The sequence below is a fragment of the Loxodonta africana genome, chromosome X (genome assembly GCF_030014295.1).
Source record: "Loxodonta africana isolate mLoxAfr1 chromosome X, mLoxAfr1.hap2, whole genome shotgun sequence".
NCBI classification, from domain to species: domain Eukaryota; kingdom Metazoa; phylum Chordata; class Mammalia; order Proboscidea; family Elephantidae; genus Loxodonta; species Loxodonta africana.
Genome location: NC_087369.1, coordinates 15,431,435 through 15,452,431, shown reverse-complemented (window position 1 = coordinate 15,452,431; position 20,997 = coordinate 15,431,435). Strand labels below are relative to the sequence as shown.

The following is a 20,997-nucleotide window of genomic DNA, read 5'->3' as shown; positions in this document are numbered from 1 at the left end:
CTGTCCATTTTAGTTTAAAAATAACAATAATAAAAGGCTAAAGACAAGGGAACGAATATGAGAGTTGAGGGAAGGGCGGAAAATCAAAGGCTAAAGAACACTTGCGGGGAAAGGGCGCCCGAGACAGCGACCCTGGTTTTCCCGCCCCGCCCCACCCCACCCCACCCCACCCCACCCCACCCGTCAGCGCGGACGCGGCCCGCCGGCCCACTCCGGAGCCCTGACCCCGCGCCGCTCCCAGGCCCCGCTCCGCCCCGTGACGTCCCGGAATGAGGCGGGACTTCCGGTCGGCCTGGCCATGTGACCCGCACCGGAAGCGCACCTCGGGTCGCCCCAGCAACCGCGCCCATTCCCGCCCGCCCCCCTCCGTCTCCCCACCGAAAAATAGGTCCTTGCTCGCCAATCGCCCGGAGTCTGCAAGCTGCGTGCCCACGAGGTGACTTCGGGGACAGCTGGGGTTCCTTTCGGGAGTGAGGGAGGAACCTAGAGGCCCCTGGCTCCTTCTGTGGCGGGGAGAACCGAGGTCCCTGGCGGCCACGTTGTGGTACTTTTCATCCCGTGGCCGAAGATGGGCCGCAGACCCAGGAGATACCTAAAGCGTTAGTGGTTACTTGTGAGAGGGGACTAATTCCAGAGCCTCTCAACAGGCCGTGCATCCAAATCACCTGGGTGACCTTTTTAAGAACGCTGATGCCCGGCCTCCCCCCACCCAAACCCAAACCAAACCCGTTGCCGTCGAGTGGATTCCCAGTCCTAGCGACCCTATCCAGACCAATGAAATCAGAATCTCTCAAATTGGGCCTCGGGGGTTCCGATGTGCCGAAAACCACAGTTAGTTAAGTTAGTTAAGCCAAGTCTGGAGATGAAATTGGACTTTTGTCCATCCTGCCCAATACCTGAATAGAAGAGCGCCCAGGGCAACCTCAGCCTTGAAGGATGTCCGGGATGTTGGCCTCTCTACTCACTTTGGCATTTTCTTTCTTTGTCCTTGCACTCTGATCTCTGTGGGAGGTCACAGTTTTTGGTGGAAATTTTCTTGAGAACCTAATTGGCACCTGGGGTCGTTTGTGCGTCTTACCTGTTGAGGTGGAGCGTGTCTTTTCTCACCTTTCTTCCTCTGTGATGGGGTGGAGCTGAACCGGTGGCCAACGGTGAGCCTTTCAGCTCAAGTCCTGAGATTCTCTTGGCAAAGATTAGATGATTCTGAGCCATTTTTTTTTCAGAGATGATTTTGAAACTTGTTTCACAGGCGAAGCTCTGTATTCAGCTGTTTCTCACGTTGAGTCAAAACATTACTTGGAAATCTGAAAATTAATAACACAAATAACACTTCTGGGGTCATTCTTTTTCAGGGTTCCCATGAATTGTCGATTTACTCTTTAAAAAGCTATTTATACTCTACAGTTTATCAGAGTAACAATCCCTTTGGGATGGCAATGTGAGCAGAAACTATATATTTTAAAAGACTGTTGGTTAGTAACTCTGGACAAGGGTAATTAAAGGCAAGTTCACAGCAGTGTACAAATCCTCTCTGTGTGTTCATCACTGTACTGGAAAAGTATACAAACCAAAGCTCCAGAGAGAAATTTTCATCCTAAAACTGTTTCACAGATGTTAAAGGATTAGCTTGTCTTTTTGGATGCAGCCTTTAGGTTTGTGAGAAGGATAGGGGGAAAAGGTTGACTAAGTAAGGCTAGAGTGAAGTTTGGAGAGTTCACACACTAGGTACAGAACTGAAAATCTGGCCAAAGAACAGTTGTACAAGTGAAAAAAAAGAGCCTAACTGTAGTTGCTCAAAGACAGGATGAATTGAAACTATCTTGAATTGAAAACATAGTAACAAATTTAAATGCCTGCTTCTTGAAAACCCGTGAGCCCTTTTAGAGTTAATTTGAGTTACTAGCTACTCAATCCCCCCTCTCCTTTCTGACAAAAGTAGGAGGGGAGAGTGTTATCAGCAAACAACAGATAATCACGAACATCCAAGGACAAGAAATACTAGTCATTATTTTTATGCTGGAAGGAAAACAGGAAACTTAAACAGCAGAATCCATGCCTACAAGTAATTAAGCACCCAGATGAGTAAGGCCTAGTGAGTGCTGCATTCATTCAGCAGAGAGAGATTACCATGGAAAGATCATGCATGTGTTTACAGAAGAGGGAAAACTTGAAATCATATTCCTGAAAGCTACTGGTGGTCTTAACCACTTTAAATGAGCCATGGTTTGTGCTGATTTGCTCTTAATATGCAGTGCCTGCCTCTTCAATCCGTGTTCCTTGGTGGTCACACTGGGTTTTGCTGTATGAAGGACATGCTTGCACTGAAGTGAACTTCTCTGTTTCCTCTTTTGAACTGTGTTTTCATTATGTCCTTCTCAGTTGTCCCATTGCCTGTTGTGTTCTTGAGTCAGAGTAACTTTGTTTTTGTATGGCCTCCTATTTCACTTCTGATTCTGACCCTAGTCACACTGGGATTCGGTGAATTTCCAAATAGATCCATTCACAAGTCCATCACCCTTGCTGACAAATGAAACCATGCTCTTCTGTGGGTGGAATATCATTTGTATGGGGGGGCGGAGCTTATTTGCCACATCCTTTCTGTCTTTCTCCTTCCGCCTGCTGGACACTCTGTGGCATTACTTCTTATCACAACCAAACCAAACCCATTGCTGTCGAGTGGATTCTGACTCATAGCAACCCTATAGGACAGCGTAGAACTGCCCAACAGAGTTTCCAAGGAGCACCTGGCGGATTCAAACTGCCAACCCTTTGGTTAGCAGCCGTAGCACTTAACCACTATGCCAGCAAGGTTTCCCTTATCACAACATCCCCCCCCAAAAAAACCATTGCCATCGAGTCGATTCCAACTCATAGTGACCCTATAGGACAGAGTAGAACTGCCCCATGGAGTTTCCAAGGAGCACCTGGTGGATTCGCACTGCCCACCTTTTGGTTAGCAGCCGGAGCACTTAACCACTATGGCACCAGGGTTCCCGTATTACACCATCTTAGAGGGTAAATTGGGATTCGGGGCCAAGGGAATGAAAAGCAAATAAGAGTCAAGTTTTTGGGCTCCCCTGCCCATCAGTTTTTGTGATGGTTGTTATAGATGGTGGCGCAGTGGTTAAACACTCGGCTGCTAACCGAAAGGTCAGTGGTTTGAACCATCAGCTGCTCCTCAGGAGGAAGATGTGGCTGTATGCTCCCGTAAAGATTACAGCCATGGAAGCCCCGTGGGGCAGTTCTAATCTGTCCATTAGGGTCACTGTGAGTCCAAATCGATGGCAATGGGTTTGGTTTGGTTGGGTTATAGATGGGGAAGTGCAGGCTTTGGGGACACAGTGGCAAGTGCATTTATAGAAAACCTGTGTCTGGCCGAAAGGTGGAGCTTGGACTCCTGAGGGTAGTGGAAGGCCATTGGGACTTGAGCCATCTTTGATGTCCAAATCACTAAGCAGGGGCCTTGCAGAGCCACAGCAGGGAGCCTAGGAAGGCATCAAGCCAGATGAACCTGCCAGCCTCCTCTTGAGGCTGGGGACAGGGCAAGGCAATGCTCTCACCACCCCCGTCTCCCATTTTATTATGTATTTTAGTTACTGGGGTGTACTATTGGAAGACATCTCCGATGGGGTTATTATTGCCCGTAAGGAGATTCCTTAGAGCTGCTACTCAGTTTACGTAATGCAGATTTCTCACTGAGCCTTCATTTATTTTGCCACAATCTTCAGCAGATCCCCTCCTTCTACCTTGGAACAGTTGAAATTGAGGGCCTAATTAGGTACCCCAGGTTATCTGGGGGCTCAGAGAATCATATAGGCGGGAGCTTTACAGGAAAGGTTCTGCTCTGGAGGCATTAGCCGTTGTAGCTTATTTGGAGATTGACTTGTAGTGTGCTTCCAGGCAAAAATCAAGCAAGTGAGTTTTCAGGTATTTAATTTTCAGAATTCTGGAAAATCCAGACATTTCAGAATTTTCGAAAACGAGGATAGAGGGGGAAATCTAGTAGCAGCGTATACATTATCGTTTGGGGAGGGGGGAATTTGTGTTTTTATTTATCTGGTTGCTGTGGCACATCCTGGATCCTATACGAATATAAATGTGCAGTAAAAACAGCATAGATGATGTCACTACCTTTCCACAAAACCACATTACTTCTTTGTGGAATTTTTTAATAGCTTGAATGGAAATGGTCACATTTTATCCATTGAAAACTGCAAAGCTCTTGTCTCTTTGTCTTCATGTATATTTATGAATTTAAAACTCTGTCTTTCAGGGTGACCACAGATTCCCTGAGAATGAATGCATGTTTTGAGAAAGGCTGTACGGGAAAATATATTTTTCAAGACTTGGAGGCTCTGTCTTTTGCCTGTAGGCCCCGGCAGTGTTTAATGAATGACCTCAACCCTGTTTTTTTCCTTCCTTCTGTGGTGGTTGAGGATGGACAGACAATGAATTCGGTCTCTGTCCTAGCTCGGGCTCAGCTGGGTAATGACTATGATGCCATTGTACTTACTGGGGACGGCTACCCGGTTTGTATTGCTGTGGATCTCAGCCTTCCTGACATCGCCAATCCCTTTTCTCTCAGCTCCACCATCTCATTAAGCAAAAAAGATGCTGTTTGGTCCACAAAGGCTGTGGCAATTTAAGAGAAGACATTCCAGGGAGGTAGGGGATGGAAGATAAAATCGAATAACATTAAAAGGGCATCAAAATCTGCGGCTGCTGTAAGCATTGTTCTTTGAGATGGTGATGGTGTCTGAAAGTGTGGCTATAATGTGTAGAATTAGTCTAAATGTTGGCTTTTCAGAAACCCAGGCCTTCTTTTCTTATAAGGTCCTTAAGCTTTCTGTATGGAAGCAGTAACCAGCTTAAAAAAGTTGACAGGACCCATTTTTAGAGATGGTTCTCCCTTTCCCTTGTGATTTAACTGATGAGGTTAGCAGGGAAGAATCTATGACTTCTTCCAGGGAGTAACTGCTTAGAACTGTCTTCTGCTTTCTGTCGTTATGTCTCTGACCAGTACGCAGCAGCTAACAGGCCTCAGTCAGCAATCAGGAGACTACAAGTGTTCTAAGCTTGTCAGCAGATGCTGTTTTGCAGGAGTTTGTTTGTTTAATTGAGCCTTTAAATGTCTATATAGCTCTTTAAGAAATGGCCCTGTGTCCTTATTTAGTCTTGTTGTGAGGTGCCGTAGAGTCTGTTCTGGCTCATAGCGACCCTATATACAATAGGATGAAACACTGCCCAGTTCTGCGCCATCCTGACAATCGTTGACATGCTTGGGCCCATTGTTACAGCCACTGTGTCAATCCATCTTGTTGAGGGTTTTTCTCTTTTTCGCTGACCCTCTACTTTACCAAGCATGATGTCCTTCTCCAGGGACTGATCTCTCCTGATAACACATCCAAAGTACATGAGACGAAGTCTCGCCATCCTTCCTTCTAAGGAACATTCTGGCTGTACTTCTTCCAAGACAGATTTGTTCGTTCTTCTGGCACTCCATGGTATATTTAGTCATAGAGAACATTTTTTTGGTTATAACCATAGTTTTCCTGTTTCTACTAGTCTTATTCCAAGTCTAATGATGAATGAGCTATGTGGGAATCACAAAGTTCCCCCCTACATTTCCACGTGAAAAATGGAGAACAATGACGATGCTCAGCATATCGAGGGTAGAGTCTCTACTGCTTGGTGATGCGTTAACCTAAAGCAGCGGAGGGCAAAGGATGGCCCCCAGCTTGTTTCTGTACTGCCAGTGAGCTAAGAATGCTTTTCAAATTGTTAAAGGCTTGTGGGGGGTGGGGGGAAGCAAAGAAGACTCTTCAGACTCTGTGACAGAGACCGAATGTGGCCCACAGGCCTAAAACATTTGTTGTCTGGCTCTTTACTGAAAAAGTTTGCTGACACAAAATAAGAAAAGTAATACAAGCTAATCATAATTATCAAGCTCTGTGCAAGCAGCTCCTCCTTTAAAAATGTTTTTCTCTGCCTTATTTGATTTTGGAGAGATTAATTAACTTATCATTGCTGCGCAGGAACTATTTGTAATTGAGTATCTCTAGGACTGTAGGGATCTTACAAAAGTACTTCAAATGTAAAAGGATCTGATGCATAGGTGAAGGGATTTGGGAAGGGAAAATAAGAAAGCCAGGGGTGAGGGGGTTAGTATATTCGACATCTAGCCCCACGACTCAGCTTGCTGGAGGGTGGTGGCAGATTTGATGATAAGTGCCTTAGTGGCCAAAACAAATCATCAGAACCAGAACAGAACTGCTCACAAAGTTCACTGTAGTCCATCGGTAACAGAAATCCACCTTCCCTTGATGGCCTGGGTGTTAAAAGAGTCTAGCACCTTAAAAAACGAGTAATTAATATATTTTAGAGACATCAGGCGTACTGGGCTGAGTATGAATGGCTTCTTGTTGGAACACTTGGTTTCCCCTCGGTCAGCTCAGCTTGTTTTCTGGCTTCTTGCACTGATGAAGTGCTCGGAGTGTACCTTGTGGGCCCTCTGAGGCAGTATGGCATGGCAGCCCTTTTCCCAAATGATTTGTATCAAAGACATCAGAGTCCCTGGGTGATACAAACTGTTAAGCACTTGGCTGCTAACCAGTAGGTTGGTGGCTCAAGTCCACCCAGAGTCACCTCAGAAGAAAGCCCTGGTCTGGGGATCTACCTCCAAAAAATCAGCCATTGAAAACCCTGTGGAGCACGTTTCTACTCTGACACACATGGGGTCGCCATGAGTCAACGACACAGCAGCTGGAAGTGGGAATCAAAAGCAGAAGCCACTTCCCAAGTGAGCACAAGCCCTCCAGCTGTTGGCGTTTTGCAGCGTGGACATCACACTCCCACGGGCCTAAACTTATAGCTCTGTGCAGCGAAGCCTCTCGTAGCCATCTCAGGGATTTTCAGAGTATTGTGCTGCCACCTTTACAGCCAGGCTGTATCTCCCGGGCTTTCAGAGATCTGCAGTACTGTTCAGTCACAAGAGTGATTATGACATATTTGAGGTTATTAGACTTCCCAACTCGGGGTAATTGATATTTCCGTCAACCTGGTGCTAAGCATATCTTAGGAAGTGTGGAAGTCTGGATTCAAAGCTCATCATTTCCAGAAGACACGGAGTTGTCTCGTAGGGTTTTCTAATCTAATTCCTGTGCCCCTCGTTAATCTAGCAAACAAATTTGATTGAAATACACTTAAGAGTTTGTTTAAATGTCATTATGTGCTGCAGGCTTTCAGAAAGCAATTCAGATTTTAGTGACAGGAAAATGAAACCGGGCTGCAGTGAATTAGCCACTTAAAGACCGCACCGTACAGCTTAGCGCTCGAGTATGTACTGATTGCTACCATCATTGCATTTGTCTTCATTTCACTTCTCCTGAGTGGTAAGCCCCTCGTATTGACTGTTTTATATAGCTCTTCACTAGCCTGGGAAGCACATAGCAGTTAGTCAGATTTTCAGGTAATCGCCCCTGTTTTAAACCCTCGTGTTCTAGTTTGAAAGTAAGATGAACTTAATTTTACACCTGTGTTTTCACTGTATTCATTAGCTCCTTTACAGTTTACAGTCACCGTGTGACTTTAGAACAGGAAATAGGAAGTGTAGGCCACATTTAAGATAAATTTACAGAAGGTCATGTCAAAAAAAAAAAAAAAACCCCTCTCGGAAATACCCCGCTTGAAAGCTTTTTACATTGAAAAAGAATGTGAATGGTTCTCATTAGGAAATATTGTAAAAGGTAGAAGTGGTCAATTTAACATCTCGATTTTTTACGTTAACGATAGCAAAACATCTGATAGATATTACAAAATAAGCCAAGTTTATTTCTTAAGGCTTCGAGATTTTTTAATGCTACCTTATAATTAAGTGAAGTTGGGAAACTGAGACTCCTTCAGTATCTGATTGCCGAAGCTTCCCAACTTAAGGAGCTGTTTGCTCTGCGTCAGTGGTTTCATCTCACAGATTCTTAAACTCTCATTCATTTTAGGATATTATTTTTGTTTAACTTTTTTTTTAAGGCACATGCTGGCATAAGCTGGGATTTTAGTAGCTCTGAACCACTGAAGAGAAAAAAAAATCTGAATAGATTGTGAAAGGTACAACTGCAGATTAAACTTTAGCTTTTGGTATTTCATACAGATAAATCAGTAAATAACAAGCAGGTAGATAACGGCAAAGGAGCCTTTCTCTCCGCAGAGAAGTGCTGTCCAGAAAGCAGTTGGTGTGGCTGCTCAGTGTAGAGTCTCCCTGGACCGGTTTCTCCCCCTACAAAGAGGCAGTGTGGATAGGCAGGAGAATGTGGTGTCGTCCCAGAGAGGCTCATTGCACTCAAAACCCAAACCAAAGAGAGATCCACTTAGGAGAATGAAAGCCCAGGGCACAACCGAGGCTGGAGGGAGTCCTGCTTTAGAGCGGCTTCTTCAAGTCCCAGACCTAAGGTGAGATGCAACAAAGGTTTCCGGTGAGTCGGAAAGATGTATTCTTCTCAAGTGTTGAAAAATTCAGGGTTAATTTAAACAGGCATTGGCATGAGGTAAGGACGAGGGAAGGAAGTAACAGTTGTAAATTTTTAGTTTGTGTTCTGTGTGTTATTTTTTATATACACGTTGTTAGCTGCTTTAAAGTGGGCCCCCGACTCACGGCGACCTATGCACAATGGAATAAGACGCTTTCCAGTCCTGTGCCATTCCCATGATCAGTTGTGGATCAGCCTGTTGTGATCCATAGGGTTTTTGTTGGCTGATTTTCAGAAGTAGGTCTCCAGGCCTTTCTTCCTAGTCTTAGTCTGGAAGCTCCACTGAAACCAATCAGCATCCTAGCAACACGCAAACTTCCACTGACAGACAGGTGGCGGCTGCACATGAGGTGCATTGGCTGGGAATCAAACCTGGATCTTCCCCATGGAAAGCTAGAATTCTCCCACTGAACTACCACTGCCCTCTTAAACACATACCCTCCCAAAAAACCAAACCTGTTGCCATCAAATCAATTCCACGTCATAGCGACCCTATAGGACAAAATAGAAGCACCCCGTAGGGTTTCCAAGGAGCAGCTGGTGGCTTCGAACTGCTGACCTTTTGTTTAGCAGCTGTAGGTCTTAACCACTGCACCACCAGGGCTCTTTTATGTACATACTAACTACTAAATATCTACATGATTATTTTTGCAGGCTTTACTTTCAATAGGGAAACCAGTAATTGAATGCCAAGCCATGCAGTGTCCTGTGTCCCATTTAATGATACCAAAGTGGATCCCTCCTTTTCAAACTATGAGATCATAGCCTAGGTGCCAGGGTCGTGTAGGCATGAAATCAGGCATGGTATTGGGAAGAGGCAACCTCTGAGGAGCTAGCTTTACAAACCATGAAACAGCCCTGGATATCACACACCTGTACTGATCAGATGTTGCCACTGTGGCTGTTCTCTCCTAGATTTGGTACCTGTTGGGACTGTCACCATCAGAGATGGCCACAGAGGTAAGTTGTTTTTGTTTTTGTTTTTTTAATCTCATAAGAGAAACAAGGGTAAATTTTAGTGTTTAAAGTCTTGGTGTTCTCATTCCATGATGGAGAAGACTGAAGCAATACCTCAGAAAACAAAAAAGTCAAAGTTCTTTTAGGGGCTTTGCTAGATATCTTTTTTAGCAGGCATTGAGGAGTGGACCAGGTCATGGGGCACTTGAGGGCAGAGAAGGAACCAGAGTCCTTCCTGGTCATCAGTCCATGTGGCTCATGGCACCTGTTTCTAACTGGGAACTAGTTGCTTAATTACAGTGGGTACAGATGGCTGAGATGACAGACTTTGGGCCCTTATCTCTCCCTGAATTATATCTAAAAATGGTCATTATTAGCCTCTGTCCCCACTTGATAATGTGCTGTACCCTTGAGCTCATTGTTCTGCGTGTACCTCATGTAGGTGTATTTGCAGAGCCAGTATGTGTACATGTGGTGTCTGTTGTGGCCATGGACCTCTCATACCTTTTTTGGCCCAGTGCTGTCCTAATGTATAGTAGGCATGTTGTAGGCCCTCCATAAATACCTGTTGGTTAGTTGATGAAACATTTGATGGTTTCTCTTGAAGATGAACTGTTTGGTGTCCACCCTACACCCTTCATTTCATAGGCGTCATCTTCGAAAGATGCTGATCTTTGGTATTCTCATCCGGCATATGCAAGATACTGGCAGCATTATCATCAAGCAATGGCTTGGATGCGAAGCCACCACCATGCCTACAGGAAGGCCATCGAATCCTATTTCAAATCCTCGTGGTACTTCCCCCCTGCACCTCTTCCCTACAGCTATTATGCTAACCAGGGTAGATATCCTCAGTCCTTCTATGACCGTCACTCGGCCTCCCAGGACCCCCATTGCACCTACCCGCATTCTCGAGGGTCTGGGCAGCATCCACATGACAGCCATCAGGTCCAGGCATCCACCAGAGAAGAGCAAGCTTCGTCATCAGAGGAGGAGGTGGAGAGTGAGTCAGACGGGGAAGTCGAGTGTGACCTGAGCAACATGGAGATCACCGAGGAGCTGCGCCAGTACTTTGCAGAGACCGAGAGGCACAGAGAAGAGCGACGTAAGTCCAGGCCTGTCTCCTCCTCGTGCTTCCTTCCCTTACCTGCCTTTTGCGTTCTTTCTCCCCTAATACATACAGCTATTTTATAACTCCTTGTTTTGGTGCAGATAATACTTCTCAGATATGGTAGCTTCCAGAGTTATTTCAGTATACCAGAAAACTCATTGCCATTGAGTCGATTGCAACTCATAATGACCCTATAGGACAAAGTAGAACTGCCCCGTAGGGTTTCCAAGGCTGTTATTTTTACTGAAGCAGACTGCCACATCTTTCTCCCACGGAGCAACTGGCGGGTTCAAACCATCGACGTTTTGGTTAGCAGCCAGGTGTTTAACCACTGCAGCACCAGGGCTCCTTTTTATTTTAGTATAGGACTGTTTTTTTTGTTTTGTTCTAGAACAAAGTTTATCCTAATAGCACCCCTACCACTCATTGAATGTCAGACATTTCACAGATAGGGAAGTGTGTGTGTGATATCCCTCATCTACACAGTAGCCCCTCAAGGTATTGAACCCATTGTACAAATGATGAAACGAAGTCTTCAGAAGATTTGCCAGGGTACGTGACTAGTCATTGGTTATTACGATTCACATCACGGTCTGCCTGCCTGACTGCAGCTCCTGCCAGATGCCAGGATTTTTCCTTCAAGCACTCGGGCCCTCAAATGCCACTGCTGCTTTACCAGTACACAGCTCTGAGACGTGCCCCATGCTGCAGAGCTGTGGAATTTGAAATCACTCCCCACAGAGCGGAGAGCAGTATGAGCCTAAACAGAATAAAGAAATGTCCAGCACTTCAAACATCCCCATTTTGTCCTGTATTGAGGCTGGCTGTCCTTGGGGTTAGAGAATTGCAATCATGGTTTTATAGCTTCAGTCAGAAAGTAGGAATTTTCTTTTTATAATTTCTTCCTGACTTGCTACAAAGATCTAGAACTGCTTTTTGTAGTCTCCTGAGTATTAAAAAGGAGCCCCAGTGACGCAATGGTTAAGCACTCAGCTGCTAACCGAAAGGTCAGCAGTTTGGACCCACCAGCCGCTCCTCGGGAGAAAGTTGTGGCAGTCCGCTTCTGTAAAGATTTCCACTGCCTTGGAAACCCTATGGGGCAGTCCTACTCTGTCCAGTAGGGTCGCTATGAGTCGGAATCACCTCCACAGCAGTGGGTTTGGTTTTGGGTTTGAGTATTGAAACTCGCCAGACCATTTACATTTGAAGTGCCGCTGACAGATACACACATGCTTTTCTCCCTATTCTAACTAGTAACCAGTCACACTATTTTTCTTATTGAGGTCTAATTGTATGACATTTTGCCTAGAATTTTCTAATAATAGATATACAAGCCTGGGAATGGGAGGATGTCATTTCCATCTTAAATTATCTGTATTTTCCTAATGATGGACTGGCATTTATTGATCCCCACTGGGTCCCAGAAGTGAGCAGTGGGCTTTGTGTAAAGTGTGTGTCCTTTGGTATCTCTGCCTGTGAGTCTTCACAAAACTGCTGCTTCTGGCGTTTTAACTTCATTTCTTTTGATTAAACCGTAGCATTTGTTTTGATGCATATTAGAAAGTATATCCAAACAAGGATTTTGAAGACAGTATTTTCTGGCTCACCTAGACTACATGTCTTTCCTTGATCGCCAGAAACAAATTTTACCTTTTTTTCAAAATACATAGAAAACAACCGCTAGTGTAATTTCATGAATGAGTAGGAATTGGAGCAGGTCCACACGTGGTTGGAGTACTGTTGTTACAGCTTTAGAAAAAGAAAATATGATCAAGGCAGGGCATATTTCTGGCACCCTTACCAGGAGGTAGAATAACATTTTTTCCCCACCAAAAATTGATACTTTTATGATGAACTCGTAACTACAAATGAAAGCCATTTCACCTTATTTGCTGATTTAAAATAAACCTGATAGTTATTCAGTTGTTTTTTTTTAATGGATATGAATGAAATGAAAATAAAATAATGAAATGTGTCCTTCTAACCAGGGAAACAAACTGAAGCAGTTGAGTTATAGATATGGTTAGGAACCATCCTGGCTCCTATCTCTTGCCACTGTCGGGAATGATTCTAGGTAGTTAAAAGCAGCCCTGAAAATGACATACTGCAAAGTTGTGCCTGGCACTCAATATTATTTTGAATGAATAAATGAAGTATTTCAGTATGAATTATAAGTCTTCAACCAGAATTTTTCAAGTTGTATTCTATAAAGTGCCACCTTGCTGTGATTCCGTGGGAATTCGTAATTACGAAGTGAGCTAGGCTTAGGACGCTTTACAAACTTTGTAAACTTCTTCTTTCGTTTGATGTTGTTCTAGAGTTCGCTTTTTTTACTTCACAGCTCCAAATTGTACTATTGTCATCACTGTGAGAATTTTCATTGTTCCCAAATGCAATCTGTGACTGAGACATCAAGTAAATCGTCCAGGTCTTGCCATCTCTGTGAAGAAAATGCATTATGTATGTATTTGTTTTTTTTAGAGAGCAAGGCAACAAAAGTAATTTTATTAAAACCCTTCCAACCTCCATCTTTAATCTTAGCTTTCAGTATTGACATTATTTGTTATTAAATTTATACACTGGCAGTTGGCAGAACTGCTAAAATCACAGGGTTCAAGCCTAGCTCCAGCACTCACTAGCTGCAGTTTCTTGTCCTCTCCAGGGCCACCTGCCTTATGCATTCTGTGCCTCAGTCTCCTCGCCTGGGAAACGGGAATCATCGTTAATGGAGGGGTTGATGTGAAGATTACTGAGATAATATAAAAGGCCTGTAGAACAGCGCCTGGTACAAAGTCATCACCCAACAAATGGCGACTGTTACAGTTAGTTGCTAATAACCCATCCTTTCTGGTGGATTGTTAATCATAAACCGGGTTTACTCTGATACTAAAGCTGTAACAACAGTACTCCAACCACGTGTGGACCTGCTCCAATTCCTACTCATTCATGAAATTACACTAGCGGTTGTTTTCTATGTATTTTGAAAAAAAGGTAAAATTTGTTTTTGCCTTGGATTCATGCTTGATTGCAGTTCTGCATATTTTTAAGAAAGAGGTTCTGTGATTTCAAAAAGTTCATGTGTTTCTGCCATAGGCAGCACTTTTCAAACTCCTAAATTGATTGAGAACATTCAAAACTTAAAAGAATGCTTTTGGTGTCTGTCAGATTTAGCCCTTAACACAATTGGGTTGAAGTAGCTGTGAACCCAATTTTTAACTCTGTTTCAAAGATTCTTGATACAGTTTAAATAGTAAAATGCACAGGCTGAGAAAATGAGCCCAGTTCCTTTGCTAACAACAGTACTGAAGAAGCTTCTGCTCTTTGTGTTTGTAAAACACATGGTTCTAGCATACTTGAGAACTCCTTGTCCCAGAGAACCATGTGGGTAAAAGCAGAAGTCCCTCTGTGGTGCTGCTGTCTCCTGCAGCTTCATCACGGGGGTGGCAAACTCGGGAACTGCCTGACAATGGTGATGGCAGACTGGGGGGTCACTTGGCCTGGATTTGCTCTTCCTGCTGAAGGCTTGCTCCTTAACTAGCAGAAGCTGCCGGCGTCTGATCCTGCCCCATGGCATGGCGATGAGCGGCCATCTCCAGCATGGCCGGCTCCCCACGCTGAGGGCGACTCCATGCCCCTTCAAACGGTAACTGAATGACGGAATTCACGTGGAAGCCAAGCAAGGCCCGTGGTGGTTTCCGACCCATTTCCTCCCAGGCCCAGTGCACAAAGGCTTGGTGACATACACAGCCGGGACGTGCTTCATACAGAGATGAGGGCCTGAGTAGTGGGAACACTTGGCTCAAGTTTTCTGTTTTGGTTTTGCGCTTTGAACCACTAGAAGCTACTTGTTCAGTGCATTCAAATTCAATTTTGAACCTGAAACATTTAGAGAACACAGAATTTTATAAAATATCATGAACAAGGGAAAATGTGGCCACATTTGAAAAGTTTACTTTTTCAGTATTGCTCACATCGATGGGAACATATATGTTAGACAAGCTTTCATCATCTGGGTCGTGTTGAACCTTTTCTCAGGGTCAGATCCTTCTGATTGGACAGGATGTTTTTGTTTGTGAACACTGCCCTTCCTGCTCATCTCTAATTTAATGTATTTCACTGATAAAAACACAAAACATTGAGTAGAACAAATAAAGAACTCCTTTTGTGCAGTGGGAGCATACATGCTTTTGATTATGTTACATGTCTCATCTCCTAATGAGACATTTCCGTTATTTAGAACATCAGTGATAACATTGCTTATGGGAAAGTAGGCAGTAGTGAAGTTTACAGGTCAGCTGTTTTCAGTTATTTCTGAAGGCGAATGTGTCTTGTTAGGTTAAGAGAAGTATAAATTTTTAGACATGACTGCAAGGTCACGCTCCTGATACTTGGAGAAAAGATGAGTGAAGGTGATCACCCCACTAGAGAATAGGCCCCCCGAAACAAACAGTGCCATTGTTGTCCCAGGCCTGAGTCATTCAGAGATTTATCAGTTGTGTGTTAGGGTTAAAACAGAGACATGGTCTCAAAGAGCTGAACTCCAGCTGGGAAGGGGAGACAAATGAAATTCAGCCTGAAACCTGGAAGAGCCGAGTCTGGCGGGGTCGTGATTAGTTATGCCATTGATGGGTAGAGCCAGTGAAACAGGCAGGCAGAGAGGAGCATCTCAGGGTGGTTGTGGAGAATGGGCTTTGCTCTAGTCCTTGAGGGGTAGGGGATAGGGTCGGTTCGGAATGAGAGAAAGAAAGAGGGTAAGTCTGTTCCCTGCTTAGAACTCAAAGTGCTGTTTTCACCAAAGGGCCCTGGTGTATTTTTTATACGTTTTGAGGTGGGATTTTTGCTCCGTTGTGTTGTGTCCTACCCCCCCCCACACACACACCACGCACACACCCCAGTAGGAAGGTTTAGACTCTTATTTTCATAGCAAGTCTTCAGCCAGGTTCCTGGAGACGCAGCTGGCTTTCCCTCAGCATGACATTACCTAAGGGCTGTGGTGAAGGCTATGTCCAGCATAGTGTTTAGTGAGCTATTAGTCAGCAGATTCAATTTGGAGTCATGTCGACTGGGCACAGTTCTGCCATGTGTGTGTGTTTTCTCTGAGCCCAGATGTTGGGAAGGGTGTGAAGCCAGTAAGTGATCCGGTTCACATGAGGGCAGGCAGAAGAGTGGAAGGGAGGGATGGAAATACACTTTATTGTAAAAGCGAAAATGGTGAGTGTCCACTGACTTAGTGACCAGGTGTGTCACTGGTGAGGCTAGGGTTGTGGGCTGAGGGTATGAGACCCTTCGGAGATGGCCCCAGTTCTACTAGTGAGCACCCGTGTTCTGGGTTTGTTGCCACCAACCCAGAAATGGGGTATTCATGATATAAATCAAGTGGATGCTTTCCCTCAGTTGTGCTAAAAACTTGTTGCCATAGAGTCAGTTCCAACTGAACGACTCTACAGGACAGAGGAGAACTGCCCCTAGAGTTTCCAAGGCTGTAATCTTTACAGGGGTGGACTGCCACGTCTTTCTCCCACAGAGTGGCTGGTGGGTTCAAAGCCGAGTGCTTAACCACTGTACCACCAGGGCTCCTTTCAGTTGTGCTGGGATCATTAATTCTGTCAGCATAGCAGAGGATAGAATCAGAAAGACATTCAAATCTCAGAAAAATGGGCAAAACAACCTTCTTTATCCTAGTGTCTTAGTGCTCTGTCCTTTCAAACATTCTGTCTTTGGATTACTTACCTGTGGAGTAGTGAAGGAATGCTTTCCTCCTGTGTAAGGGCCTCTCCAGGCCACGTGATTTTTTTTTTCCTTATGAACCAGAACTCTACAATGGTAACATCGTGTAGGTGTATAGATTGAGGTGAAAAATACCAAGATTTTGGATGGAATCCAGTAAAGGTTCTCTTTAATAGCATAATACTGGTTTGGTTTGTTGTGTTTTGTTTTGCTTTAACCCTGTATGCACAGTAACCCTATTTTAAAGCTGGAATCTAAAAGGATATTTCCGATTTGTATTATAACAAATTGCTTTGGCCAAACATCCTACAAGAAAAAAAGGTGCTTGGTAACATTGAGCCCTATAGCTGTTTTCAATAAAAACGGCCAAACTCCCAATTACAAGGCAGCAGTTGGGTTATGCCCGACGTGTGATGTTCGGGCTTCTCTGCCTTAGAGGATTCTCCCTCTGCTTGGCTGAGCCCTCGCCTCGTTTGGACAGGAAGAAGGACTGCCCGTGACTGAGAATCCCTTCTTTTGTTGAGAGGAAGGAAGCAATAAATAGAAAACAGAATAAGTGGATGCCTTCAAGTGAGTGTATTCCATTCCAAGGTTTGCTTGGTCCCCTGAGTCAGTGTGAGGTAAAGCGCTTTCAGATGCTAGCTGTAACCGTGAGGCACTGGCAGTCTGGGGTATTTGGTTTTAACTGACTGCTTTTCAAATTTGTGGTGTAGCCTCAATACTCTTTTTTTTTTTTAATTGTGTGGCTAAGCAAAGTCAAAGCGACCCTGTTGGAAGCGGAACAGCAACAGTGCACAACTCCTGGCACCCTTCCCTTCCTCCTCTTCCCTCAGCCCCTCAGGTTCGGAGGACCCCGCAAAGGATACTCTGCCCAGCACCATTGGAGGTTTGAGCGCCGTTTCTCTTTTCCTGGGTTGTCATCGTTTTGACCTTTCTTTAGCAATATCTGGAAGGAAATAGTTGTTTTCCAAAAATACAAGGTCTGGCCTATGTCCAAGTGTTCTTTCAGCAGTCCTTTCCGGAGCACCTGTTTAGTGTCCAATGCGGAGGACCCTGCATAGTGGGTACCCAGGTGCCTGCAGGTCTGTCAGTGCTGGGGAGCAGGCTTCTCGCCCTTCATGTGTGTGCTTTGGGGCAGCTGTGTGGGAAACCATGACATCTCCCAATCTTTTGAGGGGCAGGGAGGGGGTAAGGTCTGACCTTAAATTTTCATGATGAGGCCTGGGTGGGAAGGAAATATGAGAACCCAGGACGGAGGGGAACATCTTTTTTTCTTAAACTGGACAGACTTGATTTTTTATTTTTTGCAAAGTACTGTACCTGATATTTTTTTTTCTTTTTGTTGTTATTGTAAAGATATATATAGAATACAACATTTGCCAATTCAAGATTTTTCACGTGTAATTTAGTGACACTAATTACGTTAATCATGTTGTGCAACCATAACCAATATCCGTTGCCAAATTTCCCATCACCTTAAACAGAAACTCAATGGACTTTATTAAGAACTAAGCCATGTGATGGGAGCCCATGAGCACATGCTGAGTGCCAACTTGGGAAGTCACCTGGCTTCATTGAGTGCCACTGGGTCTGCTTTGTAGTAGCGTCTCATCCACAGGTATCAACAGTAAGAGAAGATGCCTTTCTAGAATTGGTGGTGGTGGTGGTGGCGTTAGGTGCCTCGAGTCAGTTCTGACTCACAGCGATCCCATGTACAACAGAATGAAACACTGCCCAGTCCTGTGCCATCCTCGCAATCTTTGCTGTGTTTGAGCCCATTGTCGCAGCCACTGTGTCAGTCCATCTAGTTGAAGGCCTTCCTCTTTTTCGTTGACCCTGTACTTTACTAAGCATAATGTCCTTCTCCGAGGACTGATCTCTCCTGATAACACGTCCAAAGGACATGAGACAAAGTCTTGCCATCCTTGCTTCTAAGGAGCATTCTGGCAGTACTTCTTCCAAGACAGGTTTGTTTGTTCTTCTGGCAGTCCATGGTATACTGAATATCTGTAAAACCATTTTTGTCAGGAGGGTAGCAGAAGAGAAAAATCACAATAAGGATGTGTAAATTATAAAATTATAAGGAAAAGAAAAATAGAGATGCAGAAGTAGAAGAGAGAAGTCACACCTCCTGTTGGCCGGGAACACTACAGAAAGTTAAGATTCCAGTGGTTAGTAAAGACTCATATTCAGACAGGAAGCCAAACATCTGTTGTGTCACTAAATGTGTTGGTGGCACTTATAATAGTCTTAGGGCAGATGGAAGACACATGGAGGGCAGTAGGCCAGGCGCCTCTTACCACGGGGCTCCATACTCTGCGTACAGAGCCTTGGAGGCACCGCAGCCCCACAGGTGGGCTTCTGAGAGGGCCGGAGGAGGGTTGGAGCGGTCTGAGTCTGCTCATAGGCAGCAGAGTGACTCTGTTGCCCCTCACTAAGGTGGAAACCCAAGCCGTCAGAAGAGTAGTCCTCGAACCAGAGATCCTTCAGTCAAATTCCATCTTTCCTGAAACGCCAAGGCACGGCCTGTCAGCCCACTTCCATGCCTAGCCAGGTTTCTTCACAAGTGCTCTTCTTACTGCCTTTGGAGAAGGCACGCGTGAAATGCCTATACGTTCTCTTAGTGACTCTGAACATATTTACCAGTCTGACTAAAAAAAAAATTTTTTTCTTTTTTTTTTTAAAGTCTGACTACCTACCCCAAAATCCACTGACCCATGTCACCTTTCATTTCCTCTTCCTTCTGAAAGCATCAAACTAAGCTTTCCTTCCAAGTCTGAAGTACAAAAAAAGATAAGTGTTGAATCCTCGCAGGAAGGAGGCAGGAGAAAAAAAGAGAGACTTCCCCAGGGAGGAGCTGGTCCCCAGTGTGGCATCCCCCCAGCCTCAGTGCTGGTGCCAACACAGAAGTTCCGGGGGTACCTAGGGGCTGCTGGCCAACCGCACAGTTTCACTTGTGGAACTAACAAGCAGGCACGGCAACGGTGGGGCGCTTTTCTTTAGCCCTCTTAATTTTTTTCCTCTCCCTGGAAGTTACCATGGAAGTCAGAGAAACTTCTAGACATGGCCATTTTCCCAGGCTAATTAGGACCAATTTCATCCACTGCCACACTACTCCAACGGGATGCCCTTTGCGGGGCATAGAATTTAAACCCAGGATAACTGAAGAACGTATGTACTGATGTTTCAGACGTGGCCGAAAGAGTGAGAAAGTAAAAAACACTGCTTGGCCTCTCATCCAGCTGCATGTTAGCCATTTATTTTGGTTTAGTTCTGCATTTCATAGTACATCAATTAATATATATTTGCTTTTCACTGGATAAGGTAACAATGACATTTCATTTATTTTGTTTGACAGTTGTTCGGCTCATCCGTGTGTTACTTATGTAAAAATGAACCGCAGATGTTCTAAGGCAGAAAGGGCTACCTACATACGTGATTCCACCCACCTCCCTCCTGTTTCCAGATGTTTTGTTTCACTAGAAATGTGTACATTTTTAATAATGTTTTCAAATTTATCAAACTCCTTCCCTCTGGCTGTAAGGTGATATTTATAAAGAGCAAGATTTGTGAGTTTATGAGCGCAGGTAAATATCTTCCCATTTACCCTTGAGGAGGAGTCCGGGTGGTGCAAACTTTTAACATGCTCAGCTGCCAACCAAAGGTTGCGGTTCGAGTCCACTCTGGAACCTGGGAAGAAAGGCCAGGCAGTCAACTTCTGAAAACTCAGCCAGTGAAAACCCTATGGAGCACAGCTCTACTCTGACACACATGGGGTCGCCATGAGTCAGAATGGATTTGATGGCAACTGGCCTACCCTTGATGAGCTCATGATTGTGTTTCTCTCAGGTGCTAGTGGAGGGAGTATCCATGTTTCCATTGATCTTTCCTTCTGCTACTCTTTTTTTTTAGCGAGGAAAGTATGGCTTGTATCTTTGCTTTATTCCCCTACAGGCTTCTTTACTCCTTGTTTAGTAAATTCGGTAGCATGGTTTTTAATAGCTAGAGAGATGCACATTCTGCGACCAGTTTCTTGGCAGAGACACTTAGAGAATCGATGTCTGGTGGCTAAATTTTACCTTATGCTGCATTGTTTCATTGGCCTTTTTATGTTGTTGCTATTTACGTAAAAACAAAAATTATAACATTGGGACTTGCTAGAGTGAAACATATAGAGGGGAGAGTACAATGAATATTTATTGCTTTACAAGAATCCGTTGAACGTCGTAGGGTGAAAAGTCTATAAATAATATCTCCTGAAATTTAACCAAGGCCAGCCTGTGAAATGCAGAGTCAAGCCCCACAGTATGAAAATCCACACACTAGCAGAATCCTTAATATCCCAGGAAGATTAGAAGTCAGAGGTCTTAATTTCATTTGCAGACCCGCCCTGTCTTTGCCCTTTTACCTTCCACAAGTGTTGAATCACTTAACCTTTGGCTGCCTGTTATGATTTGGATTTTGAATTTGTGGGAGGACCAGCGTAGCACTCTGCAGGGACTAGGATCTGTTCTTGCTTGGGTTACCTAAAAGCCATGTGTCTCCCAAAGGTGTGATTTTCCCCCCACCACCGCCTCATTTGTGGGGCTTGGGACTCTCCCTAACACTGGATTTTTCTGGAAACTTTTGGTTTCTGAGCTGCCTGGTACAATGTTTGAAACCAAGCATGCTCCATCAACC

General features: G+C 44.6%; 1 protein-coding gene across 1 annotated transcript in view; it reads left to right on the top strand.

Moving 5' to 3' along the window:
• Positions 1 to 326: 326 nt before the first annotated feature.
• Positions 327 to 20,997, top strand: part of GEMIN8 (gem nuclear organelle associated protein 8) — a 29,743-nt gene continuing 9,072 nt past the window's right edge. The window contains exons 1-3 of the mRNA XM_003416041.4: positions 327 to 436; positions 9,438 to 9,482; positions 10,128 to 10,584. Of these exons, the coding sequence (XP_003416089.1) occupies positions 9,471 to 9,482; positions 10,128 to 10,584 (469 nt within the window). The 5' untranslated portion in view covers positions 327 to 436; positions 9,438 to 9,470. The remainder of the gene's footprint in view (positions 437 to 9,437; positions 9,483 to 10,127; positions 10,585 to 20,997) is intronic.